This window comes from Myiozetetes cayanensis, unplaced genomic scaffold, assembly GCF_022539395.1.
Source record: "Myiozetetes cayanensis isolate MyiCay16 unplaced genomic scaffold, myiCay2020 scf21, whole genome shotgun sequence".
Taxonomy (NCBI): Eukaryota; Metazoa; Chordata; class Aves; order Passeriformes; family Tyrannidae; genus Myiozetetes; species Myiozetetes cayanensis.
The window spans coordinates 9,523,013-9,550,187 of record NW_026087423.1 but is presented as its reverse complement, the minus strand read 5'-3'; the positions used below and the strand labels follow the sequence as shown (position 1 = coordinate 9,550,187).

General features: G+C 53.6%; 1 protein-coding gene across 10 annotated transcripts in view; it reads left to right on the top strand.

Moving 5' to 3' along the window:
• NCOR2 (nuclear receptor corepressor 2) overlaps positions 1 to 27,175 on the top strand; it is a 234,915-nt gene that overhangs the window by 144,301 nt on the left and 63,439 nt on the right. For 4 of the 10 annotated variants that reach the window (XM_050318213.1, XM_050318212.1, XM_050318206.1 and 1 more), the window contains exons 9-14: positions 2,130 to 2,196; positions 7,440 to 7,627; positions 8,881 to 8,977; positions 11,350 to 11,528; positions 14,783 to 14,837; positions 17,013 to 17,111. In XM_050318213.1, the coding sequence (XP_050174170.1) occupies positions 2,130 to 2,196; positions 7,440 to 7,627; positions 8,881 to 8,977; positions 11,350 to 11,528; positions 14,783 to 14,837; positions 17,013 to 17,111 (685 nt within the window). Of the gene's footprint in view, positions 1 to 2,129; positions 2,197 to 7,439; positions 7,628 to 8,880; positions 8,978 to 11,349; positions 11,529 to 14,782; positions 14,838 to 17,012; positions 17,112 to 26,541; positions 26,668 to 27,175 lie in introns of those variants that run through there. The other 6 variants (XM_050318211.1, XM_050318216.1, XM_050318210.1 and 3 more) reach the window with 4 other exon arrangements.

Below are 27,175 nucleotides of genomic sequence, written 5' to 3'. Positions count from 1 at the left end.
AGAGGGAAAAGCCTTTGGCAGCAGCAATAGTTATAAATGTGTCTAACTAATAATAGTTATAAATATGTCTAACAGGATGGCCTTTGGGCTTCATAGTGAAGCCCACTATGAACAGCAGCAGGTCTCTCGTAAAAACATGTCAAACAAGAGCAAAGGCAGAAAGTGCCCCATGCGTGAGTTTATTTGTTTTTTCCTCCCCCAGTTATCAGTGCCACTTTGATTCCTGAAACAGTATCAAAGGATGTAGCTTGCTACTCAAGCCCTCACTCAGAAAACTGTTTGTGGATCCACAGGTCAGATCTGCAGGAGCCTCCAGCTCCATCACTCGGCTGTGCCTTCTGCTGATGTGGGTGCTGCCTGGAATCGGGAATGCACAGGGATTTGGGGTGGTGTGGCTCTAGCTGGGGACATGGGAGCTTGTTCCCTGCTGGTAGCTGGTGTTTTCCATTGGTATGAGCACTGCTTGCTAGTGCTGCCTTGGAAATCAAGGTCTGTTTTTGCATCAAAGGGTTGAAGGCAGAGGCAAAGGGAATGAAGATGTGGTGCACCTAAGGCAGTGGTCAAGGACTCTGTGTTCCTTCCTTACCTGAAGAATCAAGCCTGATGAGGTTTCTCCTTGATAAACTAAAAAGAGGCCACAAAGCTGAATGTGACTGTGCTGTGCTGGAGAAGGGGTTATCCCTGTCCTAAATCCTGCTGCCTTTCCTCCAGGAGCTGTGCTTGATTTCTGAGGTGGTCCTGGCTGAAGGCCCCCTCACCCAAGGCTGCTCATACACTGGTGGGATGGGATCCCCTGGCATACTGTCAGGGCAGAGGTGCATTCTCAGCAGTGGGCTGGAAGGACCTGTGGTTCCCAGGACAGCGCTTGCTGTGGGATCGTTGCCATTCCCTGGTGTACCACTGCACGGTTCAGTGGTGTAGCCAGAAGAGAGTTAAAAAAAAGGAAAAATGTTGATGCTTTCTGCGATGTTCTCCATCCCTAAATTTAGCCAGGACTGCCCCCACTTCCTCTCCCTGAGTGAGCTGAACCCTCTGCCCCTTCCCAAACAGTCCTGTTGGCTGCTGATTAGGCTGAGGGATTTATAGGGAGAGGAGGGTGTTTTTTCCCTTTGCACTAGCCAGGCAGGAGGGGAATGAGGAAGCAGCAAGGGTGCCTCTTTATTCGGCTAAATCCCACAGAACATGCCTACATGAGGCTGCTAAGCTCCTGATCAGTAATTACACACTGCAGCTCTGCCTTTAATCGGGATAGAAGACTTAAGGAAACTCCTTTGCCCCTGATCTGTACCTTTTACCAAGAGATTTTATTGCTGTGAATATTAGTAACAGAAACAACCGCAGGAGCTCAGCTCTGGGCCTTTCCAGCTCCCTTCACCTCTGGTGCCATTTCCATTTGAGCAGTTATTTCATGCTGCCTTTAGAAAGAAGAAGAAAGCAGGGCGGTGTCTGGGCAGACACTGGGCTTGCGGTGGCTGGTTTCTCCCTTGAGGTCCTAATTCTGCAAGTGGCTGAGCTCTCGTGGCTGGCTGTTTGCAGCTTTGTTGGGCACGGCTCCAAGGAAGCAAGAGGTCAGGAGATAAGTGCTGCAAGCCCTGCTTCACCTCGGAGCCCAGGCTGAACAACCCCTTGGAGCATGCGTGTGCCGACAGCCCCATCGCTGCTGGCCCTAGACACTGGGGTGCTCGGGGAGGGGACCACCTCCTGCCATGCAGAGCTTGGCCTGAGCCCCCCAACTCTTGGGAACCCACTGGGGTTTAGGAGATCAGCATGAAAAAATAATGAAGAAACAGCCTGACCCATTGGTAGATGCAGAGCTGAGTGTCTGCCCGTGTGCGATGCTGAGCATACAGGCAAGATTCACAGAATTGGGAGTTCATGAATTCAGTTCTGAACCTTAGTCCTGGGTCTGTCAACAGATGTGGGCGAGGTTCCCTATGTCGGAGGGTTTATTTGTCCTTCTCTAAGCTGGTGTGAGTTCCCAGATAACAGCATTTGCTGCTCTGAAGTTGATGCAATTCCAAGTTAAGGTGGAAACTGTGTTGCAAACTGCTTTAGGAGGGGGGGAAAGCCAGGCTGTGTATTTTAGCCTCCTGGTTAATCAGATCTCATCTTTTTTTCTCTCTTTACAGAAACCAGGCAATGCGGAAAAAGTTAATTTTGTACTTTAAGAGGAGAAATCATGCGCGCAAACAGTGGGTGAGTGATTCCCTTAGACCTTATTTTATACATATAAAGCCGTGTAATTTATTATGTGAGAGAGAAAAGGATGATTTCCAGCAGAGAGGTGCTGGTACTCGGTACTTTGCCTGTTGCATTGCTGTGGAATCTCTTCTGCTTAAAATAACATGGATGTGAAGTAGAGGTCCCTGATCCTGCTGCAGGCAGCACCTCCCTCCGCAAGTGCCCCCCGCCGAGCAAACACTGGGGTTGGCTTAATCACAGCGGAGCCCATCATTGATCTCAGAAAGCCTATTCACAGCATAAATGTCTTATTTTGTGAGTAATTGAACCCTAAGAGAGGTGTGAAACAAGCTGACTCTGCTTCCGATAAACGGTCTGGAGGCTGCTCTGACTCCTTCCAGCTGACCACAGAGCATTGTTCTAGGAATTTGTGGTTTAAAACAAAATCCAAGCTCTGCGCCAGTTTGTTTCTAGGCAGCTTTGCCTGCGAAAGAGTTTCGGTGTCCTTTAAGGAAATGGGTCTTGGTTGGGTAAGGGGCAAAGTGGGGGCGATTATGAGGCTTCAGAGGCATTTGTTGCAAGTCCCCAGTAAACAGAGGAGAAAGTTCAAGTGGGTTTCACAGAATTTATACGTTTTTGGTGCTGACAGTGGTCGTTGCTGGCAGGAGTTGGGAAGCAAAACTAGCACGGAAGGGGAAATGCCACAATAGCCAACAGCCCTCACCAGGAAGGTGGATTTTGGGGTGGCTTTTGGTGATGGGTGATTCAGCTTGTGATGCAGGGCTTCACGTGGGAGATGGAAACACCATCTCCTGACTCGGTGTCTCTGTTCTGGGACAGGCTCAAGTGCCGGTGCCTGTGTTTTGTATTGCCAGTGGTGCAGGTTTTCTCAATGCCTTTGAGGCTGGTTTTGGACAGAAGTGCTCCAAGTGGGAAGAATTGTTGGAAAAATTCAAAATAACAAGCCTGGGAAGTGGTTTGAAGGCTCTGGCTTTAAAAGTAGCTTTCAAGGCAGACGTTTCTGAGCCAGTAATCGCATTATTTTCTTATTTATGGTGAATAAAGGCATGTTCCTTTTCTTTCCCATGCTTTTCTTTTTCCTCATTTTGTAGCAGTCTTCCAAAAGCCACAGTTACTGTACTCCATAGGAATGATTGTGCCTCCCATTTGTGTCCAAATACATGTTCATTTAGACTTTTCCATTATAAAACTTCTTCCAGGTCTCTAGCAAGGGGTTACAGGGCTTAAACCTTCAGGAGGATGTGGTGTGGCAGTTGGGTACTACTCAGGGCACCTTTCCTGGCACAGCTGAGGACTTCTCCGTGGTGGGAAGGGGATTGATATTACCTTCTTCAAAACAGGGATTGCAAAGCATCGTGTGGTTTTATTGGAATCAAGAGGGAAGTGCCCCGGAGCTGCTTTCTGGTGGAAACAGCCAGTTACTGTGCTAAACCTAGAGTGAGTTGCTCTGGGTGGATATCAAGGAGCTGGGGGAAAAGGCTTAATTAGGCTGCAAGAGCACAGTTCCTAAAATACGACTTGCAGTAAAGTCGCCTGTCATGCAAAATAGGTGAATTTCTGCCAGCCGGTTTATTCAGTGTCCTTGAAAGGGGATTTTTCAGTTTAGGGAAGCATTTTGCCTATTCTACAAAATAGGCAACATACGGTTGCTGAATTTGCAAAGTGAATACATTTGCTGATTCTGTTTGCAAAATGGGTATGCTTAGCTATTTTTCTGCCTATTTTGTAGCAGACCCTATTTTTAGCAAAGCCCATCTACGTGCCAGCATTTCTTTCTGGCTCTTTTACTTTCTGGGGTATTGTCACTGCCTGGGGCCGGCTGGAGCAGGGTCAGAGCTCGGTCCCTGCAGGGTCCAGCCCTCACAGCCCCATCCCAGGGGATCTGCAGGGCTTCCTCCTGCCTCCACTGAGGTCAACACAGCAGAAGACATTTAATTGCCATCAGGGTGATCTTGCAGAGAGGGAACGGTGAAGGGAGTTGTTCTGGGTGTGAGAGGTTTATCTCCATCAGCCAAGGGAACAAAACCATGGGGCTCGCATAGGAATTGGACTGGTTCCTCCTGTCACCTTCACTCTTCTCCTCCCCTCCAAAGAGCTGCTCTGTTCCCTGGAGCTGCGGGAGCGTGGGCTGCGGGAGGGCTCGGGCTTGGCACAGCCCACAAACTGCCTTCAGCTGCTACGGCGGCGTTACTATTCATCCATTTTTAGATACGCATGTCAGGTCCGATTTGGCTCGCTATCACTTACTGGTGTGATTGAGAGGCTGATGGGCTGGCGAGTCCAGCCGGGAAGGGGAGCAGAGGAAGCGCCGATGCTAAAAGCCAGCACAGATGGTTGCTGAGGAATGGACTTGCTTGCTTAGGGCTGCCCAGAGGATGCTTGGAGAAGGAATAAATGCTTCTGTTCCGACCGGGAGCTTCTCCTGGTGATGGAGCTGTGAAGATCTGGGGAGTTCACAGTGCTGTAAGGTGCCTGAAATCTTCTCTTTTGAAGGATGCAAGAGATGGCAGGGAGTGCGTGTCCCAGCTGGAGCAAAAAGCGCTGGATGGGGATGCAGCATCCCAGCCCTGTGCAGAGGGGTTTGAAGTTTGCGTGGCAGGAAGGATCTCTCAGCTCTGTGATGGGAAGGGGCGTCAAGGAAATGCTCAGATGGTCCATTACAAAGCCATGCTCAGGAGGGCTGAGCTGTGAGGGGAGAGCTCTGGTACTGCTGCCCTGCTGCCAGGGTGTGAGCTGCTGAGGGATACAGCAGTGTGACGTGGATGCTGCTTTTTCCATCTGCAAATGCCAGTTCCTTAAAACAGGAACTCTGGATAAAGCTTTTGTTGAGCTCTTCCAAGGAGTGGAGGAAAAGGAGGAAGAAGAGCCACCTCACGGGCTGTGAAGCAGCCAGGGCCATGCCAGGTGGCTCTGCAGGACCCAGCACTGGCTCATTCCCACTGGGGACGACAAACCCTTCAAAGCCTCAAGGCTTCTCAGCAGACCAAGCCCTCGTGCTGGGCTCTCCCCCGGCCGTGCCGCAGGCTGGCACACAGCACCAGGCACCGGCTGCCTCCCGGTGCTGAGGCTTCATAAACTTTGCAGGGTATTTTTAGCCTCTTCCCAAATGCGATGCTCTGAAAGCAGGAGGATGTAGCAGATTTGCTGGCAGGGTGGGAGCTCTCATTTTCAGGGGGCTGATGGCATCGCTTTGGGAGGGGTGACAGCGCAGCAGCTGTGATTCCTCCGAGCTGCCGCGGGCTGTTGGTGTTACCTGTAGCTCCTCACCCGCAGCACGAGATTCCCCGTGTTGGCTTTTAGGGCATTTTAATTTTTGTTCTCATTCCTCGCTTTCATCTTTTGGCTGCTTCCTTTAGCTCCTGATGAAACCCAAGCATCTCCTGTGCATCCATGCGGCGGGATAGGACAGTCTCTGTCTCCAGGCCTGCAAAGGGAATTGATTTATTTTCAGGGGAAGTGTTAATCTGGCTCAGCTCCGGGGCTGGAGGTGCTTTGTCTGCCTCACATTATTGTTGAGGTACCTCCAAAAGGCCACAGAGATCAAAGACGTGTTGCTGTGCTTGAATTAGTGCCAGGTCCAGGATGGCTGGACCAAACCCACGTGCCATGATCAGCGTGACGCTGGCTGCGGGTGCTTGACACCAGCAATGGGCTGTGGAGCTGCTGATGCTCAGTGCCCACAGCACGGCTGACCCAGCTTGGGGGTAACCCAGCTGCCTCCTGACCTGGAATCAGGTGTTTCCATCGGTTTGGGGGTGTTTTTTACCTCCCCCAATTTTTCTTGGAGCAAGCGGGGCAAGAACAGAGTGCAGCAGGGAAATCTTGCAGCCTCAGACTTCCTTCCGGTTGTGGGGCAGTGGTGGCGAGAGATGAGTTTATTTCTCTGAAATCCAGGCTCCCCACGTCCCCGCTGCGGTGCCAGTGCAGTGCCGAGCTGCCCATTCTGGAAAGCGGTGTCAAGGTTAGGAGCGACCCGGGGTTTGCCGTTGGAGCGACATCTGCTTTCACTTCCTGAATTGGGGCTTGGAAGGCATTTGTCTGATTCAAAATGAAACCTTAAATCCCCTCTGGTCACCCAGCTGCTCTCACATGAGGCTGGGCAGCATCACTGCTTCCAGCGCAGCAGCTGTCAGGGACCAGACGGGTGTCTCCCCTGTACAGACCTCACCTGTCCAGGTCCGTGGGTGTTCTCCTTCAGCAAGAGTGTGTCCGGAAGAGGGAGGAGTGATTCGGGGGTGGAGGGTGGGAGGAGGCTTATTTGTGTTGCAAATCTTATTTCAAAGTTACCAGGCTGGTCCCATAAATACCTGGCAGAAGTGCAGTGCTGGACCTGGTGGGTGACTGGGTGGATGAGCCATGAGGATGTCACCGAGGGGGATATGGTGTGGAAACCCCTTGCAGTGCCAGGTTTTGTTGGAGCCTGGGGTTGATGTCAGTGGGGATGTGCTCGTCCTGTTCCTGGACCAAAAAGGAGGAGCATCAGCTGGAAAAATACTTTTGGTTTCTAGGGTAGTGTAGGAGCTGCGGGACATCACTCTGTGGCCAGGCTAGCACAATGTGTGGCCTTGGACAGGGGCTGGGTGCCTGCCTCTTGATTTTGGGGAGCCAGGCCCGTGCATGGAGCTGCCCCATGGCCTAAGTCCCATTGGCATTGCCAACACAGAGCCACGAGCTCCGTGGTGTGTGTGTGAAGAAGTGCCCAGCTGTGGGCACCATGACGAGACTCTGCCCAGCATGGTTTGCTGGCAGCTCCAAAATTACTGCCCTTCACACTGTATTCACATGGTGGAGACCTGCTCTCCTGCCCCCTGAGCCTCCTCCCAAGGCCAGGTTTCAGTCCCTTTTGGCTCAATGGACTCAGGCAGGCACTGCTCTCTCCTGGGTCAGGGATCACTCCCCAGCACAGGGGCTTTGGTTGCTGAATCAAGCACCTAATGCTCCGGAGGAGGCTCAGGCACAAGGTGTGGGGCGTGGGCAAAGTCACACTGGATGAGACCCTGGTTCCACTAAAGATGCTGGGTCTGGAAGGGAAGAGCCTGAGGGTAACTGATGGCCTGTTTTGAGAATTCACCCTTGGGTTGGTCCCATACCCTGGAGCACGTCCATGCCCTAATAAACTGTATTTCTTTAAGCAACATGACTCATTCTCAGCCTGAGCAGCCATCAAGGGCCAGGCCTGGAGGAGCTGCCCTTCCCAGGCACTTCTCTGAGATCCCTCTCTCCCTCTGCCCTTTCAGGAACAGAAGTTTTGCCAGCGCTATGACCAGCTGATGGAGGCCTGGGAAAAAAAAGTGGAGCGCATCGAAAATAACCCCCGGCGCCGTGCCAAAGAGAGCAAAGTGCGGGAATACTATGAGAAGCAATTCCCGGAGATCCGGAAGCAGCGGGAACTGCAAGAGCGCATGCAGAGGTTAGAGGAGAAGCGGTAGGAAGGGGCTGAGCTGGTATCAGACAGCCTTTCTTTTTTCTTTGGGAATGGGTGTGGGATTTGCTTGCGGGAGGAGTGGGCTGGGGATGATTATCGGTCCCTTTTCTCCCTCTCTGGTCGAAAGCAGAAGCCAACAGACAGACAGCCTTGCTGCTTCTTCCCCAGGGTGGCTCAGCACAGAGCCAAAAGAAGGAAAAATGTCAGGAATGTGACTGCCTGTCTCACCTCTGCTGCTGATCTCCCAGATGACCATGTCCAAGCCAGGGGCAACTCCCTTGTGCTGGCCACCTGGCCAGGACAGCACTAATTCCTGCCTTGCTGTTGGGCCCAAATTCAGTTGTGTGAGAGTTGCAGATGCATTTGGTCATGTTGATGACTTAATACATGCACATGCTTTGATGGGAGCATGGGCAGGGAGAAGAAACATCTGCAGAGGCTATTGAAATGACTGCAAATGATATGAAGGGAGCAGAACGTCACTAAAAGGGATGTCCCCTGTCTCTCCCAGCCCCTGTCCATTTTCCTCTCCTCATTGGAAGTGCAATTGAGGTCATGTTGTTTCTTGCCAGGAGGAGACAAAATTTCATGATCTCCACCCTTTTTGCTGAAAACTCCCTGTCCTTCCCATTTCAGCCCTGGGATCTTGCCCAGGGACACCTGATGTGTGCAGAATCCAAACCGACTGCCAGCATCCCATCCTTGTGCCCCACTAACAACCGGATGGGTCCAAACTTCCTAATTGATGGCTTTATTTTATCTTAAATGGAGAGGGAGAAATGGTACTGAGAAATTATTTAATTTTTTACCTGCTTAATAAGAAAAGTTGTGATTCCTTGGGATGTGTGGCTGATACTGGAAGTTGGGGGAAGATGGGTGGGTTTGATTTAAAATTTCCCGTAGCGTTTTCAAACCAGATGTGGTGGCACAGTGCCAATGGCTCGGTACTAACACTGACACCTTTGTGCCATTGCCGTGGTGGGATGAACAAGAGAAAATACAGGGGAGAGTGTGGTTGGGTGTAAAATGTGCTTGTGTTCTAGCAATCCAGGAAGCTGGCACAGGTAAGGAAGGTGGTTTGAGTCTCTCTACTGTGAGCCCTAAATGCGGGCGCCGTTCCCGCAGCGTGGGATGGGGTGGCCTGGGTGGAGTGTTGGGATATGGCTATTATGGAGGTCAAAGTTGTCTTGAATGTGGTTTGCTGCTTATGAAATGGAGCATCAGTTCCTGAGTGTGTCGCTGCCCTTTCCCAGCAGGGTAGGACAGAGGGGCAGCGGCGGGCTCTCCATGTCAGCCGCACGCAGCGAGCACGAGGTGTCAGAAATCATCGACGGGCTCTCAGAACAAGAGGTGAGACCGGCTTATCTTTTCTTGTCCTCTTCACCCCTATGTCTTCTCCAAGGAAACCTAGAGAGTGCTGCCAGGTCCCATGGTGAAATTCAGTGCAAAATCTAGGCCACACTGAGGTTGGGGAGGTTACCATGATGCCTAACACACTTTCTGGACAGGGTCCAAAGTTAGGTGTTCATTTAATATCTAGCAGCGTCTTTCCAATCAACGTGAGAGATGTAATGGAGCTGTGCAGTGTTCTGCAGGAGCAAAACGTGGAGCTGGTGGCCAGTGGGTCGGGTTTATTGGCATTTGGCTGTCTCTTAGGGAAATCCCAGTGTGCTGCTTGTCCTGGGTAGCACCCCACAAACACCTCCTGGCTGTGGTTTATACTGGAAGCAGAGGTGGGAAGGGAAGGGAGCCGGCGCCCAGACTGCCGGGTGGAGGGGTTTTTCTGTTTCATTTTGTTTTGAATGGGCTGTGTGGCTTGACACAGGGGAATCCTATGGAATGAATGGTTTGTACGTGAGCCAGTTGGCCCACATCTTCTGGGAGTGCTCCATTCATCTTGAAACATCCCCGTGACCTCGGCTTCGTTTGGATCTGGTTTCACAAGGGTTCCACTCTCTTGGCACAGAGGCAAACTGCAGTGAATGGATCATGTTTGGGAGGGGAGAGCAGCCATAGCTGGGATGTTTGCTGCCTGCGCACCACGGCTCGATCCCTGTCCGGGATCCCGGGCAGTTTGCTCTTAGCTAGTTAAGACAACCTGGGGGACTTGGATCTTGGAAGCAGAGGGAAATTTCACAGCTCTGCAGAGGTCGTGGCCAAGGGGAACGTTAGCTGATCACCTCCAACCTACGGCAGTGTGCTGCTGAACTCCACCCCCATAGCCACACGCTGAGCCCCAAATCACAGCTTCACTTGTCTCAGAGGAGACCTTAAGAGCTTCCAGCTCTTTCACAGGGTTGGAAGGAGCAGGGAGGTGAGAGCCAGGGAGCATTGCTGGCAGCAGCGCCAGCTCTCTGCCCCAGCATGTTGCTGGAGAAGAGAGGGGTCTGGATGCTGCCTGGTGGGGTGTATCGCCAGTGCTCAGCACCCCGAGACCCTGCCAGGCAAGGGGAGAGATGCTGTGCCCTCAGCTGTAGGCAGTGCTCCTGCCAGCTGCCTCTCTGCTCTGCACAGGGGCTTCTCCTGTTGCCGTGGGCAGCCTGTGGTTGTCTGGATCAATGCTCTGGCCGAGAGCTGTCTCTGACCTCCCACCGTGAGGTGACACCCCCAGGCATCTGGAGCAGCCGGTTGCTAAACAGGAGGTGTTTTAGTGAGGGGTGAGGAAGGTGATCAAATGTGTTGAAATGTCTGTGTCTGCGTAGTGAGCTGTGCTTTAGGAGGAGGAGGTGGGGTCTGATCATGCGCAGCGGGGAGGCAGAGCGGTCCTGGGCAGGCAGGGGTCGGCAGCTTGTTGGAAGGATTGGACATTACTGTTCTCCCAGGAACCAGCATCTGCCTGTAAATTAAAACAAACAGCACTCTCGAGGCCTGGCCTTCGTGGGTCAAGGGTTGAGGTTTGTCTAAGCAATGCCATTCCAGGTGACAGGGAGGACTCAGGGTGACAGTGCAAATGAAAGAGGATGGCCAGAGCATCCCTTCATCCTTGCAGGGTGAACCTGTGCCAGGGGACCACCAGCAGCTCAGCTGAAGGGACAGTCCCTGCATTCAGGCAGAGGATGGCACAAATGAGACATCACAATGGCCTGTCTAATTGCAAGTACTTAAGGAAACCAGTGTGCCCAGTCTGTCCTGTCCTGGTGTGCAGCTGGGGCTCTGGATGAACTTTGTGTTCCATAGGATGGATCAGATTATGTCCCAGGGTGTTGCAGTAAGAGGAAAAAAAAGGAATGACAGCCCCGTTACAGTGACAATTGAAACCTCCTGGAACAATTTAGGTTTCCTGTGGAAGGGAAACATGATGTCTCCCTCTGCCCACCCTTTCAGGAAGCTTTGCAGAGCTGGCCCACTTCCTTTGCAGTTTGGGTGGGGGGCTGAGCCTCCATGTGGCCATGGGTTTGAATGGCTGGGAAAGGGTCTGCATTCCCTGTGCCACTGCTTGACTTGTCTCTCATCATGGTCAGGAGCTGTTTTGCTTAAATCAGACATTTCCACACGGAATTTTAAAGCCTTTTATTCCAAAATGAAAGAATAATTGTTTCCCGACTGACAGCGATAGCCTCTTTCAGTCTTTAATTTACAATTACTCCAGCAATAAAGCTGTCTAGTGCTTGCTTTTGAATTCTCCTGTTCCTGCTCCTGTCCTTTTCCTCTCGAACATCTGTCCCGTGCAGTCCCCGCGGGCCCGTGGTGCTGACCAACTGTTCTCTCTGCTTTCCCCAAAGAACCTGGAGAAGCAGATGCGCCAGCTCGCTGTCATCCCGCCCATGCTCTACGATGCTGACCAGCAGCGCATTAAATTCATCAACATGAACGGCCTCATGGATGACCCCATGAAGGTCTACAAGGACCGGCAGGTGATGAACATGTGGAGTGAACAGGAGAAGGAGACCTTCCGGGAAAAGTGAGTGCAGCCCACACATCTCTCTCAGTGCGGCCTTTAGGGAACGCAGACAGGATCCATGCAGGGCTTCGGCTGGGGCCCCAGCAAACTAAGGCATGAATTTCCCAGGGGCTTATCTTGCCCCCCAGGGACACAGCTACAGTCCCTGTGTTACCTTGAACAGCACAGGGTGATGGACCTGCACAGAAATCTCAGGCCTTGCTGTATGGTTGGGCTGTTCTCGCCCATGTGCTGAGCTGTGGGAAGCTGCTGCTTGCGACAGGGTGAGAATGGGAAGTTTTTCTGCTTTTGCGTTCCCTGTTGTATCAGCCAGTTCAAGGATAACACCAGTGAAACCAAACACTCCATACACATTACCTTTCTGTATTTACATGCTGTCCTTTGGGCACTGTGTGTCCAGGGGAATTCTGGTGGCTGTCAACGTCCAACCCCCCTGTGTGGACCCCTTCAGGCTGCAGCTTCCAGCTGGTGCCCGTCCCTCAGCGCTCCGTCCTGCTGTCTGCAGGATTTACCACCGGCTGCTGTTTCCATGGATGCATTCCCACATCAGACACGTGCAGACTCTGGCTGTGGTGCTTTCTACTGTTTGCAAGCAGTGCTTGGGAACAGCTTTGCTCTACCAGCTGAGATCAGTTGGACGATAACTGTTCCCTTCCCTGGGAACCTCTGTGCTGTCAGCCAAGATGGGGGTCCCCAGCTCAGCCTCACATCCAGACTCCCCTGTATCCCACAGCCCTGTGCCAGCTGTGTTTGCATGGAGGACTGGAGCATCCTTTGTGCCCCCAGTGTGCCATGTTTGTCTCTAAAAACAGAGCTGGATTTCAGCTTCCAGTGGGATGAGCTCTGCTGGGGCTCCCTGCTGTGGACATGAGGGACATGGAGGTATGTGGGTGTGCCAGGGCCACCTTGTTCCTTGCAGCAGCACTACTGAGTCTGGCCTCCAGACTGTCGTGGGATGGCTCCATGGATTACCAGCAGGCACACAGCCAGCCAAGCTGGAAGCTTCTCTGTGTCCAGGATCCCTCCTCCTGTCCCTGCTTGTGACAACTCCTGCTTGCAGCTGAAATAATTAATTGCCAAGATGGACCGAAAAAGAACAAAACAAGCAAACCCAGCTCCAAGCCTTTGGTAGAGGAGAATCCTCGTTGCTAATTAGCCTTAAAATGTGCCACTCCAAACAGCAAGGCTTGCCACAAATGACGCAAAGGCTAATTACTTGGTCTTTAATGGCAGGGCTGTGCCTGGCTAATGGGCCTGGAAGAATCCACACCCAGTGTGTGCATCCTGCTGTGCACGGTGGTTTCTGTGTCATCACTGTGGGTGATATAGAGCTTCAGGCATAAATACAGCAGGGTTTCAGGGCTCTCACAAAGCTCATTTTGAGAAATTGGTACTCAGGAGCTGTAAGGAGGGTGCAGGGAGTCCTGCCCTGGCTCTCCCCAACCCTGGCGTGCAGGTAGCCGAGCTGCCTGCTGTGCTGCAGCTTCTAACCTGGGTTTTTAAGGTGAACCTGAGTTGTGTCATCCATGATTGTGACCTGGAGCTGGCCTCCTCCTGAGACCAGGAAAACCTGGTGCAACCTTTTGTTTAGCCCTGTTGGCAGCGGCTCTTGGAGTAAACAGCCAGGCACTGCAAGGCCAACAAACGCCAGGTCTGAACTGTTTTAGCTGTCAGAGCATAACCACAAGGAAGAGTCTGATTTGATTTGCTTCTGGGCAGAATATCAGGTCTCTGTTGAGAGTCCATTTCTGGCCTACTCCCAGGGAAGCTGTGGCTTGCTGGTGAAGGAGCAGGGTTCTGCTCAGGCATCAGAGCCCTGTCGTGCTGGGCACTGTGACAATGCAGCATCCATCTCTCATCATGAGGACAGGGCCTGCCCCGGGAAGAAGAGTGGATTGTCACCTGCATTGCCCCTGACAGGGCTCCATGCCCTGATCCCAGGCACGTTGTCTGAGCAGCCTGGCTGCTTTGGTTTTTTCCTTTTTTTTTTTTCCTCTCTAGCATTTCTAGTTTCTTTTTTGCTCTGGTGACCACTTATGGTGACAATGTTCTCACTGCAGTGCTACCCAAAACATAGAGAGTCCTGCGTAAGAAGGGCATCAGCATGTGGGTGACAGCACCCACATCCTGCTGCCATGGCTGGAGTTGGTCAGGCCCTCAGTGAGTTCAGTTTAGTGCCCTGACTCTGAGTTTGGCACTGGGACAGAGCAGCAAAGGTAGGAGAGAGCTCAGCCAGCTGCCCCAAGGGAATCACTGGCAGGGCTGGAGACACCAAGGTGCTCACCACATACCACCCATGTTACGCCCACACCACAGCTCTCCCACCTTTTGCCTCTGATCCACTTCCCCAGGGCACAGAGCCGTCAGCTCCTGGGAGCTGGCAGAGGCACACAAGCTGAACGTGGCCACTCAGCTCCCAGGGGCAAACCCTGTGCTGGTGGCCTCTCCTCTGGGGCCAGTGCTGTGCTCCAGCCCTGGCACAAAATCACTGCTCACCAGGCTCACCTTGCTTTGGCGATGCACCAGGTAACTCTGCTGCCAGCGGAACCACCTCGTGCCAAGGGCTTGCTGACCTGATTTGTTGGAAGAGCCATCTCTCTGCCCAGGGTCAGCTTCCCCTGAGCGGGCCAAGTTGAATCCTAGGCTGCCGGAGCCACAGATGAGCCTGCTGACAGCTCCTCCACTTGCTGGGCACGAGGCAGTGTTCCTTGGAGCCACTGTGCCACCGGGGATCTCTTGAGCAACTCAGCAATGTGGCAGCTCTGTGCTTCCTCCCAGGGTTTGGGTTTCCCTTCCTGCCCTTTGCAGCTGCTCCCAACAGCCCAGTGGGGCTCGGGGTCCTGCTCGGTGGCAGGGCCACACACGGACGTGATTGTGGAGTGTGATGGCAATTCCTCTCCCTTTCCTTGCCAAATCCTGAGGCCTTGGCCAAGTGTACTGCTGCCCTCTGTGCCCGTCCTGCTGTTGGTATGGGCTCGGGTGTCTGTGGGATCGAGCAGGGTGATGATCAGCTGTCCAGGCACTGCTGGCCCCCCCCTCCCACGATGAACATTCGCACAACCAGCCCAGCTCCACTGGGCTAAATTTAAAGTTCCTGTCTTTCTGGGAAGCTGAGCAGCAGACAAGTATTTTCTCAAACCCTGAAGTCCCTCAGGGAGCTGGCCTCGCTGCTCCGGGCGTGCAGGGCACAGCAACCCAGCTGTGAGAGGGTTGGAGCCAGCACCCAGACTAATCCTCTCCCTCTCGCTCCGCAGGTTCATGCAGCATCCGAAGAACTTCGGCCTGATCGCATCCTTTCTGGACAGGAAGGTAAGCTAAGCCTCCCTGCCTGGCTTTAACCTGAATCATGCTACCTCTCCCCCATCACTTGTCTCATGGTGCAGGAGCTGCCAGCAGTTGCTGGGCACCTGTGGGTGGTGGTGGCTCCGAGCCCCGGGCACGGTCCAGACGCCTCCCGGCTTCCTGCAGGGACGAGGGACTGAGTCAGCTGCGGAGAGACAGGGAGCTCGGAGCCGAGAGGTGTGAACGCAGCCAGCCTGGCGCGTGGGTGTCTCAGCCCACCCCGTGATCTGCCTGAGGAGCTGCTTTCCAGCATCTCCCGGAGGCATTTTGCACCAGCCAGGCTGTCACACAGGGGGTGGGCGCTCGGCTGCCCAGCACTAAGTGAAGGGGTTTCTTAGCTCAGGGAGATCTTGAGGGTGGGCTGAGTCCCATTTCATCCAACAGTTTGAGTGGGTGTCCTATAAACACATGCACCTCCCCTTGGTGTTTAGGAAGAGTTTACTCGTAGGACCTTTCCCAGACCTCTGTGTTGTGCTGCTTGGAATTTTCTTTTTCTTTTTACTGTTAATTGGGCTGATGAAGAAAGGTTTGAGAAAGAGCTCTGATAAAGAGCGAATCTCTGGTCCTGTTCTAAGCAAGGCCAGGTACCTTCTGAGGGACAGGCCATATGGGCAAATCCTGGACAGACCCAGCCTGGAAAGGGAGTGATATCCATCACCCAGATTCTCTCCTCAGCAGGAAACATTTGCTGCTTCTCTGGTTCCTGTAGTTGGTTGCATCCTCTGCCCTTCTCATACAGGGTGTCACCCGTGAAGTGTCCACTCACTGTGGGGGAACCCCTCTGCCCTTTAGACAGTGGCCTTCAGGGGTCCTTTCTACCTTAAATTGTTCTCTGCTTCTGCATGACTCAGGCTGGGGAAATAATTTATAAGACCTTGACCTTCCTGTCCAAAGTAACAAGGAAGCAAAGGCCAGCAGCCACCTCATGCTGCTGCTGTTGCTGTAAGATTCTGGGCTCTTCAGCCTTTCCCATTTGGTAAAGCCGAAAGCGGTGGGACTTGGATGATGTTCACAATCCAGTCTGTGTTCCAAGCTGTAAAAATATCTTCTAATTTTATTTGTACTCGTTTGTAAATCAGGCTGTAATTATGATACAGAACACATCCATTATCCTGTTGGAGAGAGATGCAAAGTATGGCTCAATGTAATGAATTAATAGATTTTTAAATTGCATTATAAAAAAATAGTGATCTTAGCCCTTGGAACAGATGACTGTAAGTTTTTGTGTTCGCGTGTGTGTGTATAATCAGAGCTAGTTTAGAAAGAGATCCAATTAACACTTTAAAAGTTGCAATCTGTTTTTGCAAATGGTTCCACTCCTTGCAGAGGGATGGGGCGAGCACAGCCCGCGGGCACCCCCGGGCGCACGCAGCTGCCCCCGCTCCTGAGCACTTGTGGCGTGGTGGGTCTGTGGGATTATGTCTGTTCTTGTAGCTGCTGATCCTGTACGTGAAGGTGTAGCCCAAGACCAGTATTCAGGTGTCCCCCAGTTCAGCAAAGGCTTTTTCCCAGCATGCTGGCACGCTCTGTGCTGTTAAGGAGCAGGATATGTCCTGGCTATGGCTCCTTGTTTTCCTAACATGTCCAATCTGTGATGGTGCTTGTGGAGCAAACCAGTGGAGTTGGAGCTGGGATGGCAGCTCCTGAATGCTGGGATCTCAATCTGTCCACGAGAAAGTCGTGGGCGCTCGAGCCAGCGAGCTTAATGGGTGGAAGTAACACCAGCTGACAGTCGTGTGGCAGGTTGTGCCTCGTGTAACCTCAACAGAGGGTGACAGGCAGCTCCTTCTTCTGCCTCTGGTTGCCACAGTCATCTGGGGTCAGCCCTTCCCCTGCTTTGTTTCCAACACGGGGTGCTCTCTGCTCAGCACCCCCTCTCTGTCTCCTCACACCTGCAGGGACCACCCTGGTCTGTCCCTTGGAAGAACTCAGCCTTTTTGCTAGGACAGAGTACATGACCCCACTCTTCCAGCTCAGGAGGCCTTTGGGAGGGAGGTGAAAGGAAGCTGTTGGGCTGCAGGACTTCAGGATCAGCAGGAGACCTGGTGATGGCCAGTTCTGAATGCTGCTCCTGGAAGTCTGTGCCCCAACAGCGCAAGAGGACAGGGCCTTCTGTTCCCTGACTTGCCCATGTCATTGCAGACGGTGGCTGACTGTGTCCTCTATTATTACCTGACCAAGAAGAATGAGAATTACAAGAACCTCGTAAGGAGGAATTACCGGCGGCGCGGGAAGAGCCAGGTAAGAACTGGAGGAGCGCGTGGAAGTGTCGTCCCTTGGCCTGAGCAAGGAGCTGTAGTGCTTTCTGTGAGCCCCCAAATGTTGCTTTTCTCTCCCTCTCCGCATGGGGATCTTGCTTGCAAGCTGTGATGGGGCTGTGGTTGTGCTCTTGTAGCTTTTCAGAACATGCTTTTTTCTGGCAGTTGATGTTTGTCCGTCCCCATGCCAAGGTCACAGTATCTTTAAAAAAGCAAACAAACCCAAGATGCTTAAAAAAGGGGATGGAGTGAATGCAGAAAGCGTGGCTGCGTGTCAGGAGCACAGGGTTGCCCGTGCAGCCTGGGCTCTGTGCAAGAACTGAGCGGGGCTCTCTGCTCTCTGGAGATGGCAGCTGTGGTACCAATGACAGAGCTCCTGGGAGGTGGGTGAGGGGGTGCTCCTGCTTTGCAGAGCCTGCCCAGGGCTCTTCCTACAGGCAAAGGTGTGGGAGGAGAACGACTTGGGTGGCAGTGACTTCTGGTGATGCCCAAGCAGAGGCTTTTAAATCCATCTGGAGTGCTGGAGGGTGTCCGAGATCCCTGTGGAGGTGTCCGAGATGGCTGTGGGGCTGGATGATTTGGCACTGAAACTAGAGGAGACCCTTAAGCCTTTGGTTAAGGGCAGAGCAGATACCAGGGTGCCACAAGGTGCCTGGGGGTAGGGGACTGAGTCAACCCTTGCCGTTACCATGGCCAAGATAGAAATCTAGACATGACCTCGGCAGTGTTGCTCCTGATCCCACAATACCCAGGTACCCAGATAAGTGCTAACCTTTTGGGCAGGTGCCTTATCCCCGCAAATGCTTCCAGCCAGAGGCAGGTCCTGCTGGTGGATCACCACATCCATGAAGCGAGTGATTATTCACATAATGAGGAGAGTGAGGTGGCCACAAAGGCACTGTCTCCCCAGATAATGTGGAATAAGGATGGAAAAACTGGCCCGGCCTGTGCCACCACTGACATCAGCAGCTCCTCACACTGCATGGCCATAAAAAGCAGCACTTGGGCCTAGATCCTGATTGGGAAGCAGATAGGTAGCCTCACTCCAATTTGATTTCTGCAGCATTAAGACATCAGAATAGTTAGCACATGACGAATGTCATGGACGGGGCCCAATTTTCCCTTCTTTTTCTCAGAGACATTAGAGATGGATAAAGCCCTATTAGATTATCCAGTCCCTCTCCCAGCAAACACAGGGTGGTTCCCTCCAGTACATTTTTATAGTGTTTACCATGGTCTGTTTTGTTAGATCACAGCAACTAGAACATGAGGCCACATTTGTTTCTAGTTAGCGGTGGAGACATTTAGCACAGCTCATTCTGGTTTCAATGTTAAATTGAGCAAGTGTGGAGAGTGAGAGGCTTTTCTCTGCATCTGCCTACCTACCCCTGAGGGCACAGGCTTGCCCATCCTGCACCCGGCAGGGACTATTTGTTTTTTGGGTTTTAAAATTACCCAAAGCATCGCTAGCTGCGAATTTCCCACGACGCTTTCCCTCACTTATGAGTCTGGTCTAGCCTGGGCAGTGGAGATCTGTGTTGCCCTTTGGAACCTCGTTCAGTGCCAGCCTTTGGAAGCAGAGACTTGTTTCATTGACTGTAGGAAAAGGCAGAACTGTTTTTGCAAGCTGGAATTGCACCAAAGGAAGCGACTGCACCTCCCCTGGAGCAGATCTCAGCCAGATTATTGATTTTGAAAGAGGAGTCCCCCTGAGTTTGGAGGGGAAGTGACACAGTGCATATTTTCCATTACTGTTGGATGCTCGGGTGGAAGGTGGGATATTCAGACAAACTTTAAGAGCCATGGGCTGGCTGCACAATTTGCAGTAGGAGAGAGGTGCAAAACAGCAGTTGCTGTATATAATCCAGCTGGGAGCAGCTCTCCCCCAGAGTTCTTGGTGGGTTTTGAGATGCACACTTTGTGCTGTGCTACCTCCAGTATTTGCATCCATTTCCTGCAAGGCTGCGTGAGAGGAGCTCTAGAAGAGCCTGTGTGCAGGCTTGGGAAGGGCACATTGCTGCATAGGCTGCGGAGGCAGCACAGCTGGGTCTGTGCTGCAGGGGGAGGCTGTGCAAGGGTGGGATTTTGTGGTAATGAAGGGAGGAATGTGTTGTTAAAAGTCCTGTCAGAAGCTGGTGGGAGCAGTGAAGCATCTTCCTTGCACCCCTTCACAATCTCCCTTGAGCACTGTTCCCTTGGGAACTGCTTTCCCAGGCCAGGCTGGGTTGGCACGCAGCCAACCAGCACAGGAGAGGTTAGATACTGGCAAGCCTGGAGGGCTGGGCTGGAGGGATGCTCCTGGTGGGATTTTGCTTAGTGAGTCTTTTCAGAAGCAGCTGAAATTCTGCCTGTGTTGCAGAAGTTGTGCTCGTCTGGGAGTAACCCGTCCTGAAGGCTCAGCTGGCACATTGGCTGCCCATCCTCCTGCTTGTTCCCAGGGGGTCCTGGATTGTTTGTAACCCTGTGTAGGTCCCTCATCCTTGTCTTGAGATGTTGCCTGGTGAGGAGCGGGGACTGTGACTGAGGAGCCTGCAGCTTTGGGCTGACCCAGCACCAGCAGCTGTGACATTATTTGCCCAGTCTTAGGCACCAGAGATGGTGATGGGATGAAGGACAGGGAGGAGACAGAGCCCTAGGCAATCTTCCTGCTGCACTGGGAGGCACGGCACTGTGTTCCCAGCACTGCCTGTGCTCTGAGCAAGGATTTCCCTACTGGTAAGGGTTCCAGCAGTTAAACGCCAAAAGCTGAGATTTAATTAATTTAGAGCAGGGGAGGAGAGGTTGGCTTTTGTATCAGATGAGAGGAGCGGATGAGGTCTGATACAAAGAGCATTTCAAGTGGCCCTATGCTGGTTTCTTCCTCATTTTCTCATGGAGAGGTTGGTGGTCTTATTTGCTCTTGGAGGCTGTGGGGAGCTTGAGAGTGAAGGGGAGATAATTACACATAGAAATAAAGCTACTGTGGTGTCAGGACTATCTTTGTGGCCTGCTTATTAAAAGTCCATTAAAAAATAAGAATCCCACTGCTCCCTGGCTGATGGTCCTCTGGCAAGGGATATTCCTCCTAAAGCTGCTACTTATTGTTAAAAATCTCCTGCCAAGAGCAGGGGCTTCACATGATTCCACTTCCAGTTTGTCAGAAAATGGAGCAGCCGCCCGCTCCAAGGCAGGGCTCACGCTCCCGCCACGCTGCCTTCCCCGGCACTGATCAGTGGAAGGTACCCACGTGCAGTGGGTCACGATGCATAATATTAAGGCTCCTGAGATTAAGATATTTCTAAAATAATCCTCTGTCTTCGTGTATGGAAAAGGCAATTTAACCCTGCAAGGGGGGAATTGATGGGAAGAGAAATAGCTACCTAGTTGTCATTTCTCATTGGAAGGAAAGAAAAGAATTTGTGCCATGGTAAAACAGTCTGATCCAATTGTCAGTGTGCAGTAATAAGCATAAATTTGCGTGAGCTTGTAATGAAAGGCTCTTGTGCGAATGTGTCACCTCGGGGTCTGTGGCCGTTGGTCTTCAGGATATTTTCAGAGTGTCTCTCTGTGAACCCCCCAAATTCTGTAGCGGGAGCACCCAAAATTGAAGCATCATGTGCTTTGTCCTTTGGGAAGCTGTCTTGCTGGGCTATGGGAGCACAAGCATTGGACTGAAACCGGGCTGGATGGAAAGTGACCGTACTTCAACATAACTGTTCTGCTTAGAGCGTAAGGTTTTCATTCCTGAGTGAATTTGCTTTGATTTCGGAGTAGTGTTGCCCGTGTCCTAGTGGAGTGGCCACAGCGTGTCAGGTATGCTTTCTGCAGTGGTGCCAGTGAATTCCTGGGTGGAAAAGCCATGGGGCTCCCACGTGATGGGCAGGCGGGGGGCCATCCTGCCAGGCACAGCCATCGATGCTCTCTGCAGTGGCGGGCGGTCGGCAGCGGTGATGGGCGGCTGGAGGAGCCGCCTGCCCGCCCTGGGGATGAGTCAGAGGGGGATGAAGTCATGGTGGACGGACACGGCCCGCCGGACGTGCCGTCATGCCGGTCCCCCTCGGCGCTGCTGTCAGACGGTGCTCAAGTATTCCCTGGCGAAAGGGCCCTGCGTGTTAGCCTTGACGCTTTCGAGGACTTGCTCCGTGGCACCCGCGAGACTGGAGCCGCCCAGACCCCCCTTCCTGTGCCGAGAGCGGTGCCAGCAGGGCGGAGACCTGTGGTGTGACCTGGCCAGGTGCCAGCAGGGCGGAGACCCACGGTGTGACCTGGCCAGGCGGCCTGCGCTGTCCCCTGCCAGGCCCGACAGCCTTTCCCAGGCCCACCCTCTTCCCTGCCCCCTGCCAAAACCCAAATCGAATTATCCATCCCGCCGCTGTCCCGCCCTCCCCAAACACAAACCACTCGCCTCACCAATGCAGATAAACAGCCCTAGCCCAGATTTGTATAAACAACCCGTTTACTTTTTTGGCTGAAGCGCTGTCCCAGCAGGGTCTGGCCAGGTTTGATGTCTCATGGGTCCTGCAGCCTCAGGAAAAACCTGGCCAGGCAGGTTTCTCTGGCCACCGGCAGCCCTGTTGCAGGGGCTGGCAGGGCTCAGGCTTCCAAATAGTGCCTGCCCACGGCTCCAGGGCTCCCTGCACCCTGTCCCCAATGCAGGAGCAGAGCTCCTGCCACACTCCAGCTTTGCCATGCTGTCGCCTCCCCTCCCTCCACGAGGATCAAGTCCAGAGCTCAGCAGACTGCCTCTAACACTGCAAATTGTGCAAGTGTCCCTGCTCCAGTAACCACAGCAGCTAATGAGAGGAATGATACTTGTTTCTGGGAAGCATTTGATCTTCATCAGTCTGGGGAGTGGCTTCTCGTTAGCGACAAAGGGTTTGACAACTTCTCTTTCAAATGTAGGGAGATACTTGTCACAAAGTCCTGGTGTAATAATACAACACATCATACATATGCAGCCCTGGATGTGGCCAGTAAACTTTGTGCCACAAATACCAACAAATTATTCTGCAGGCATTTAAGACTGTGCTGATTGGGGCTGTATTTAAAACACCACTGAAATTATCTGCAGATGATCAGGGGTAGTCTGTGATGGAGCGGTTTGCCTGGCTGGGAATGGTGCCAGGGATGCCAGCGCTGGGGCATGGGTTCATCTTCTTATGGGATGTCACTGCTGGGACATAAAAGGGCTTGAATTTGGCTCATTTTCTGGACAAATCTGCAGTGTGACAGGACTGCTGGTGGCCAGGCTGAGGCTGCAGGACCCATGAGAAGTCAAAACTGGCCAGATCCCGCGGTCCTGGTCCCCCTTGAGTGCAGCTTCATGGGGAGAACGTCCCACAGAGCGTTAATCCCATGGGTGCTGTGCATGTGCTGCTCAGTACAGGCTGTTGGTCTTCAAACCTGCAGTCACAGGTGGGTTTACATTGGGGTGCCTGTGCAGGAGAGGTGTGTGAGCTGTGAGACCCAGTGGTGCTCGAGCTGACTACAGTCCTGTAACCCTCCCTTGGCACCCGCTCTTTCAGTCTGGACTCCAGTTGCTCACAAACTCTGTCCCCCAGGGATGCCCTGCAAGGTGCATCCTGCTCATTCCCCCATCACAAGGGTGCAGCAGTTTCCCCTGCTGCCCCTTCAGGCAGCACAGTCGGGCAAACACAATGGAAACTCGCATTCCTGAAATCTCAGCTGCAGTTTTGGGGGTGATTTAATAAGAATGATGTGGCCATATTTGGGAAAAGAATCGAAGGATGCGTTGCCACAGGAGGATGGCTGCCTGGTCCCTGGGTCCCACACAGCAGTGCAGGGACAGCAGGGAGACCTGTAGTCTCAGAGCAGGGACAAGCACCAGCAGGCAGGGACAGACAGCCGCTTTCCTCCGGGGCAGCACCGGCACGGGCTGCCAATGGACCCTTTGGCCCCCCCAGCCGGGCTCTTGCGTGCTGCTTGATCACATCTGCAGGTAGCAATAATAACATAGTCACTTAGGGGAGGTGAACCCCCTCATTCCGGTTGGCCCCCGAGCTGGGACTCGTGTTTCTCCAGCAGCAGGTCGATGTGTCCTCGCAGCGAGTGCCCCACGACACCAGTGCCCACGTGAGTACTCCTCAGGACAGGGTTTGGGATCCAGCCTGGGCATTGCCGAGCCCAGTGAGGGATCTGCAGCATCTTCCTGGCAGGATGTAGAAGCTGTTGGATTTTCGGATGAGTTGTTTTATCTGTTGTTATGATCCAGGTTTGACTAGGAATGGATGGGAAATAGGTCATTGCTGAGTTGCTTTCTAAAGCAGGCACAGCTGAAAATTCTGGGGGAGTCGGCTTCCATGAGGATACAGGGCTTGCTTTGCCCCTGGTTGTCTGTGGCGTGCATGGATGCTGCTCTGTGTCCCACAAACTGCTGACCCAGCACCTTCCTCTGTTGACAGGGCTCGGAGAGGGGTCGGCATGTGGCCGGGGGGGCTGGGAGCAAGGAAGGGGGGAGCCGGGTAAAGCAAACCACAGGGAAGAGAACACACGTGTTCCCTGCCTGGGACAGAGTGGGGGCTCATCTCTACTGCTTCCAAACGTTACGTTCTCTTCCCCTCGGGTCATTTTTCCCTTCGCAAGCAATCAAATCACTTTTTAAAAAACTCAGCAGCAACCCAGAAAAGAAACATTTCCTCTTATGGAAAAGCCCTCGGTGATTCAAGGAGGGATCTGAGCGAGCAGGGTCCTGTAAAAATCACTTCAGTGCTTCACTGGGATCATGGAGTGAGTGGTGGAAAGGTGGCAATGTCAGCTGTGCTGGACTGAGCCACACAGGGCCCTGGTGAATGGCTCTCCTGCCCAGCCAGCTCCCAGCACTGCCCAAGATGAAGCCATGCTCAGGTGTGAGCAGTGGGCACAGTTGTGCCGTGGTCTGGCGAGTGATGCTGCAGGGTCCAGCATCACTGCAGTTCCACAACCAGCCCCTCCTCACCCTTGACACGCTGCTTGCCTTAAGACCATCAGCCTGGGAGATGGCACAGGGCTTTCCTGTGGCATGGCAGGGCAGCCTGGCTGTGACTACCAGAGCTTTGCTGCTGACCCTGGCTGTGTTTTGTGGCCTGTGGTGCTGGAGAGCTGCACTGGCAAGTGTATGTGGGGCCTGTCCTTGTCTCCCGGGGTGGTGGGCACGGTTTTGGCGTTGTCCATCTCTGCCATGTGAAGATTGAGGCTTGCAGAGTTTGTTGTTTGCCATTAGAGGAACAGCCCAGCTCGAGGCCATTGCTGTTGGAGCCGGACCGAGTGAGCCCCGTGCTCTCTATCATTCTTATCAAATCTGAGCCTGGCCCTTTGATTTTTTTGACTTGCTTCTGCAGCCAACAGCATCAAACCCAGCCCCAGGACACAAGCAATCAAAGCCAAGTCGCCGGCAGACATTCTTCTTCCTCCCCTTGTTGTTTTGGCAGCGGCTTGTTTTGCTTTGTGGTTTCTCCCATGAGCAGAGGGTGCCGCGCGCGGTCGTGAGAAGCCAGGCTGCGTGGCGGTGGGTGGCAGTGAGGCCTGAGGCATTCCAGACCATTGGATCAGAGGCTCCAGGCCCTGGGAGTCAGTTACATGACACACTTATGTATTCTGAAGCTGTCTTCCCTGTGCTCCGTGTCCAGACTGCCTCAAGGGTTGGTAGGGAGGTGTGGGGAGCAATGTTTGCAGTGTCAAACCCCAGCTGTGGGTGCTTCTCCCTCTGCTGCGACATCGGCAGGTGGGGAAGGAAGCTCCATGGGGACTTTGTGTGCCTGGGCAATGTGGTGGCTAAAGAGGCTGGTGCTGCAGGTGCTCCGTGGCCAAGTCCCTGCCCTGGCTCTCACTGGTGCCAGAGGGAGAGTTGGAAAGCGGGTGGAAGGATGGATGTAGGTGGTGGAGAGAGGATGCTCCTGAGCTATGGCTGTATAATGCCAGCCCTGTTCTTAGTAAAGATGCCCTGCACAGAATCTGTGGGGCTGGGAAGAGGAGTGAGAGTCAAGTGCCAGCTGCCCAGAGGGCAGTGCATCCTGCCCCATGGTGCCATTTCAGGATCCCATGAGATGTTCAGGAGGCACCCGTGCATGTCCACGGCCATGGCAGCTGTGCTGGGGCTCCTGGAGAAGCAGCAAAGCAAACCCCAGGCGTGTCTGGCCAGTGTAGAGTCGGCCTTTTGTCTTCAGCTTATCTCGAGCTGGTTTTAATTTGCAACTCCCTGATTGCGTGCAATGACCTCGACCTGAGCCTGCTCCGCAGCTGAGTGCCCCGGAGAACATCATAAATGCCGTTGATCTGAAGTCACCCGCGGGAGAAGTGAAGAGCTGGTGGCCTGCACGCAGGAGAGGCGGCACAGCCGACTCGGTGCTCCCGACTGCCAGAGGGCTTGGGGCTCACACTGGTGGGACGTAGCTCCCTCCAAAGTCCCTGTCAAGGCAGGCTTTGGTGTAACGTGCTGGGGAGAGGGTTGGCATGTGTCCCTGTGCTGCCACAGTGAGCCTGTGGCGAGGGTGCAAAGCCGCCTTCGAGTAAAAACCCTGCAGCTCACTGCCTGCAGTGCCTGAGGATGAGCTCGAGTGGCACCAAAACCAGGTGCCACTCACAGTCAGCGTGGCACACATGGCTCCCTCTACACTGGGGTGTACAGGGGTTGTGGCTTGTTGCCTCCTGATTTAAGGAACAAACAGGAGTCAGTGGTTTTCCATGGCACGTTGCATCTCCCATAAGAGCCCAGGGCACTGTAATGAGGGAAGGGGATACGATGCACTTGCTGGCAGCCAAATGGTGTCCCCTGTGCAGCCAATCTAGACTTGAAACCTGGCATGGGAGAGAAGGAGATGCCACCCCCAGTGGCACTTGGGCTTGGGGACAGGCTCTCTCACAGTGCCATCACAGTGACCTGGTTCCCCACCAGTGTGTCCTGCAGCAAGCAGTGTGGTCAGGGTTGGCAGGAGCTGTTTGTTCTGGTGTAGGAACTGGACTCCTAGAGATGAGCTCATTCCTGCTGGCAAAAGTGGTGTTTTGGTGCATGTTTTGAGGGTGCTGTGGCACAGGGAGTGAGAGGGGACCAGGGAAGGGCAGGAGTGCCTCAGTTGCAAGGTGCATGGTCCAATGGTTAACACTGGGGTGTCCTGTGGGTAACAGGGAGGTCCCCTGTCCCTGGTCCTCTGCCACAACCTGACACATCTCGCCACAAAGGGGATTGGGAAGACAGCAGTCTTTTTCTGGAGGCTTGCAAGTTTGGAAAATAAATAGCCCTGCACTGTAGGTTAAGCTTGGCATCCTGGCGGATTAATCACTCTGGCTGCAGCCAGCACTGAGAGCCCCGGTGACGAGAGCTGTGGTTTATAGATGATGATTCATCGACTCGACTTAGAGCGACCACGTTATTCCAGCAGATTGCAAAATCATAAGAGGAATGTTGTGGTTAGTTTACGGCTTAACTATGCAAATCGTCAGGAAGCCTTCAGAGCCGGAGAACGTAAGGCACAGCGCGCCCGGATGGCTGGGCGGTGAGCAGGGGCCGGGAGCCGGCGATGGGGCTGTCGGGTACCGGCCGCTCGCGGGAGCCGGGGAGCGGGGAGGTGAGTGATTTGGGGGAGATGCGGGTCCGGAGCTGGCGGTGAGCATGCGAGCGGGGCACTTCGGGGGCGAGGGACGCGCTGCCGGCTGGGAAGGGGTTTCTGGCTCGTTCCAGCGTCTCCGTGCCAAGGCGAAGGCGTCTCCGCCGGGGCTGGAGAGGGCGAAGGTGGGGATTTGCTTCCCCCACCTCCTCCTGCCCTCCCGTCCTGCTTCCAGAAGCAGGCAGTGGCTCGGCAGAGGAAGTAAACAGAGTGGGAGGAGCTGCACCTCTTCCTCGCCGGGGCTTTCTCCCAGCAAGTCCCGCTGCCAGGACGCGCAGCAAGTTGGTTCGTTCTCGGCAGGGTCAGCGTTTCGGTGTCCGGGTCCTACCTGGAAGCCGGTGTCCCCGCTAAAGTGCGCTTGGAGGCGAAGCTTTATTGCAGCTGAGCTGCTGGTGACGTGCTGGCCGATGGAGCTGGCCGGGCAGGGCGAGCCGTGTCGCTCCGGGTGGGAGCCGGGCGCTGGGAGAGC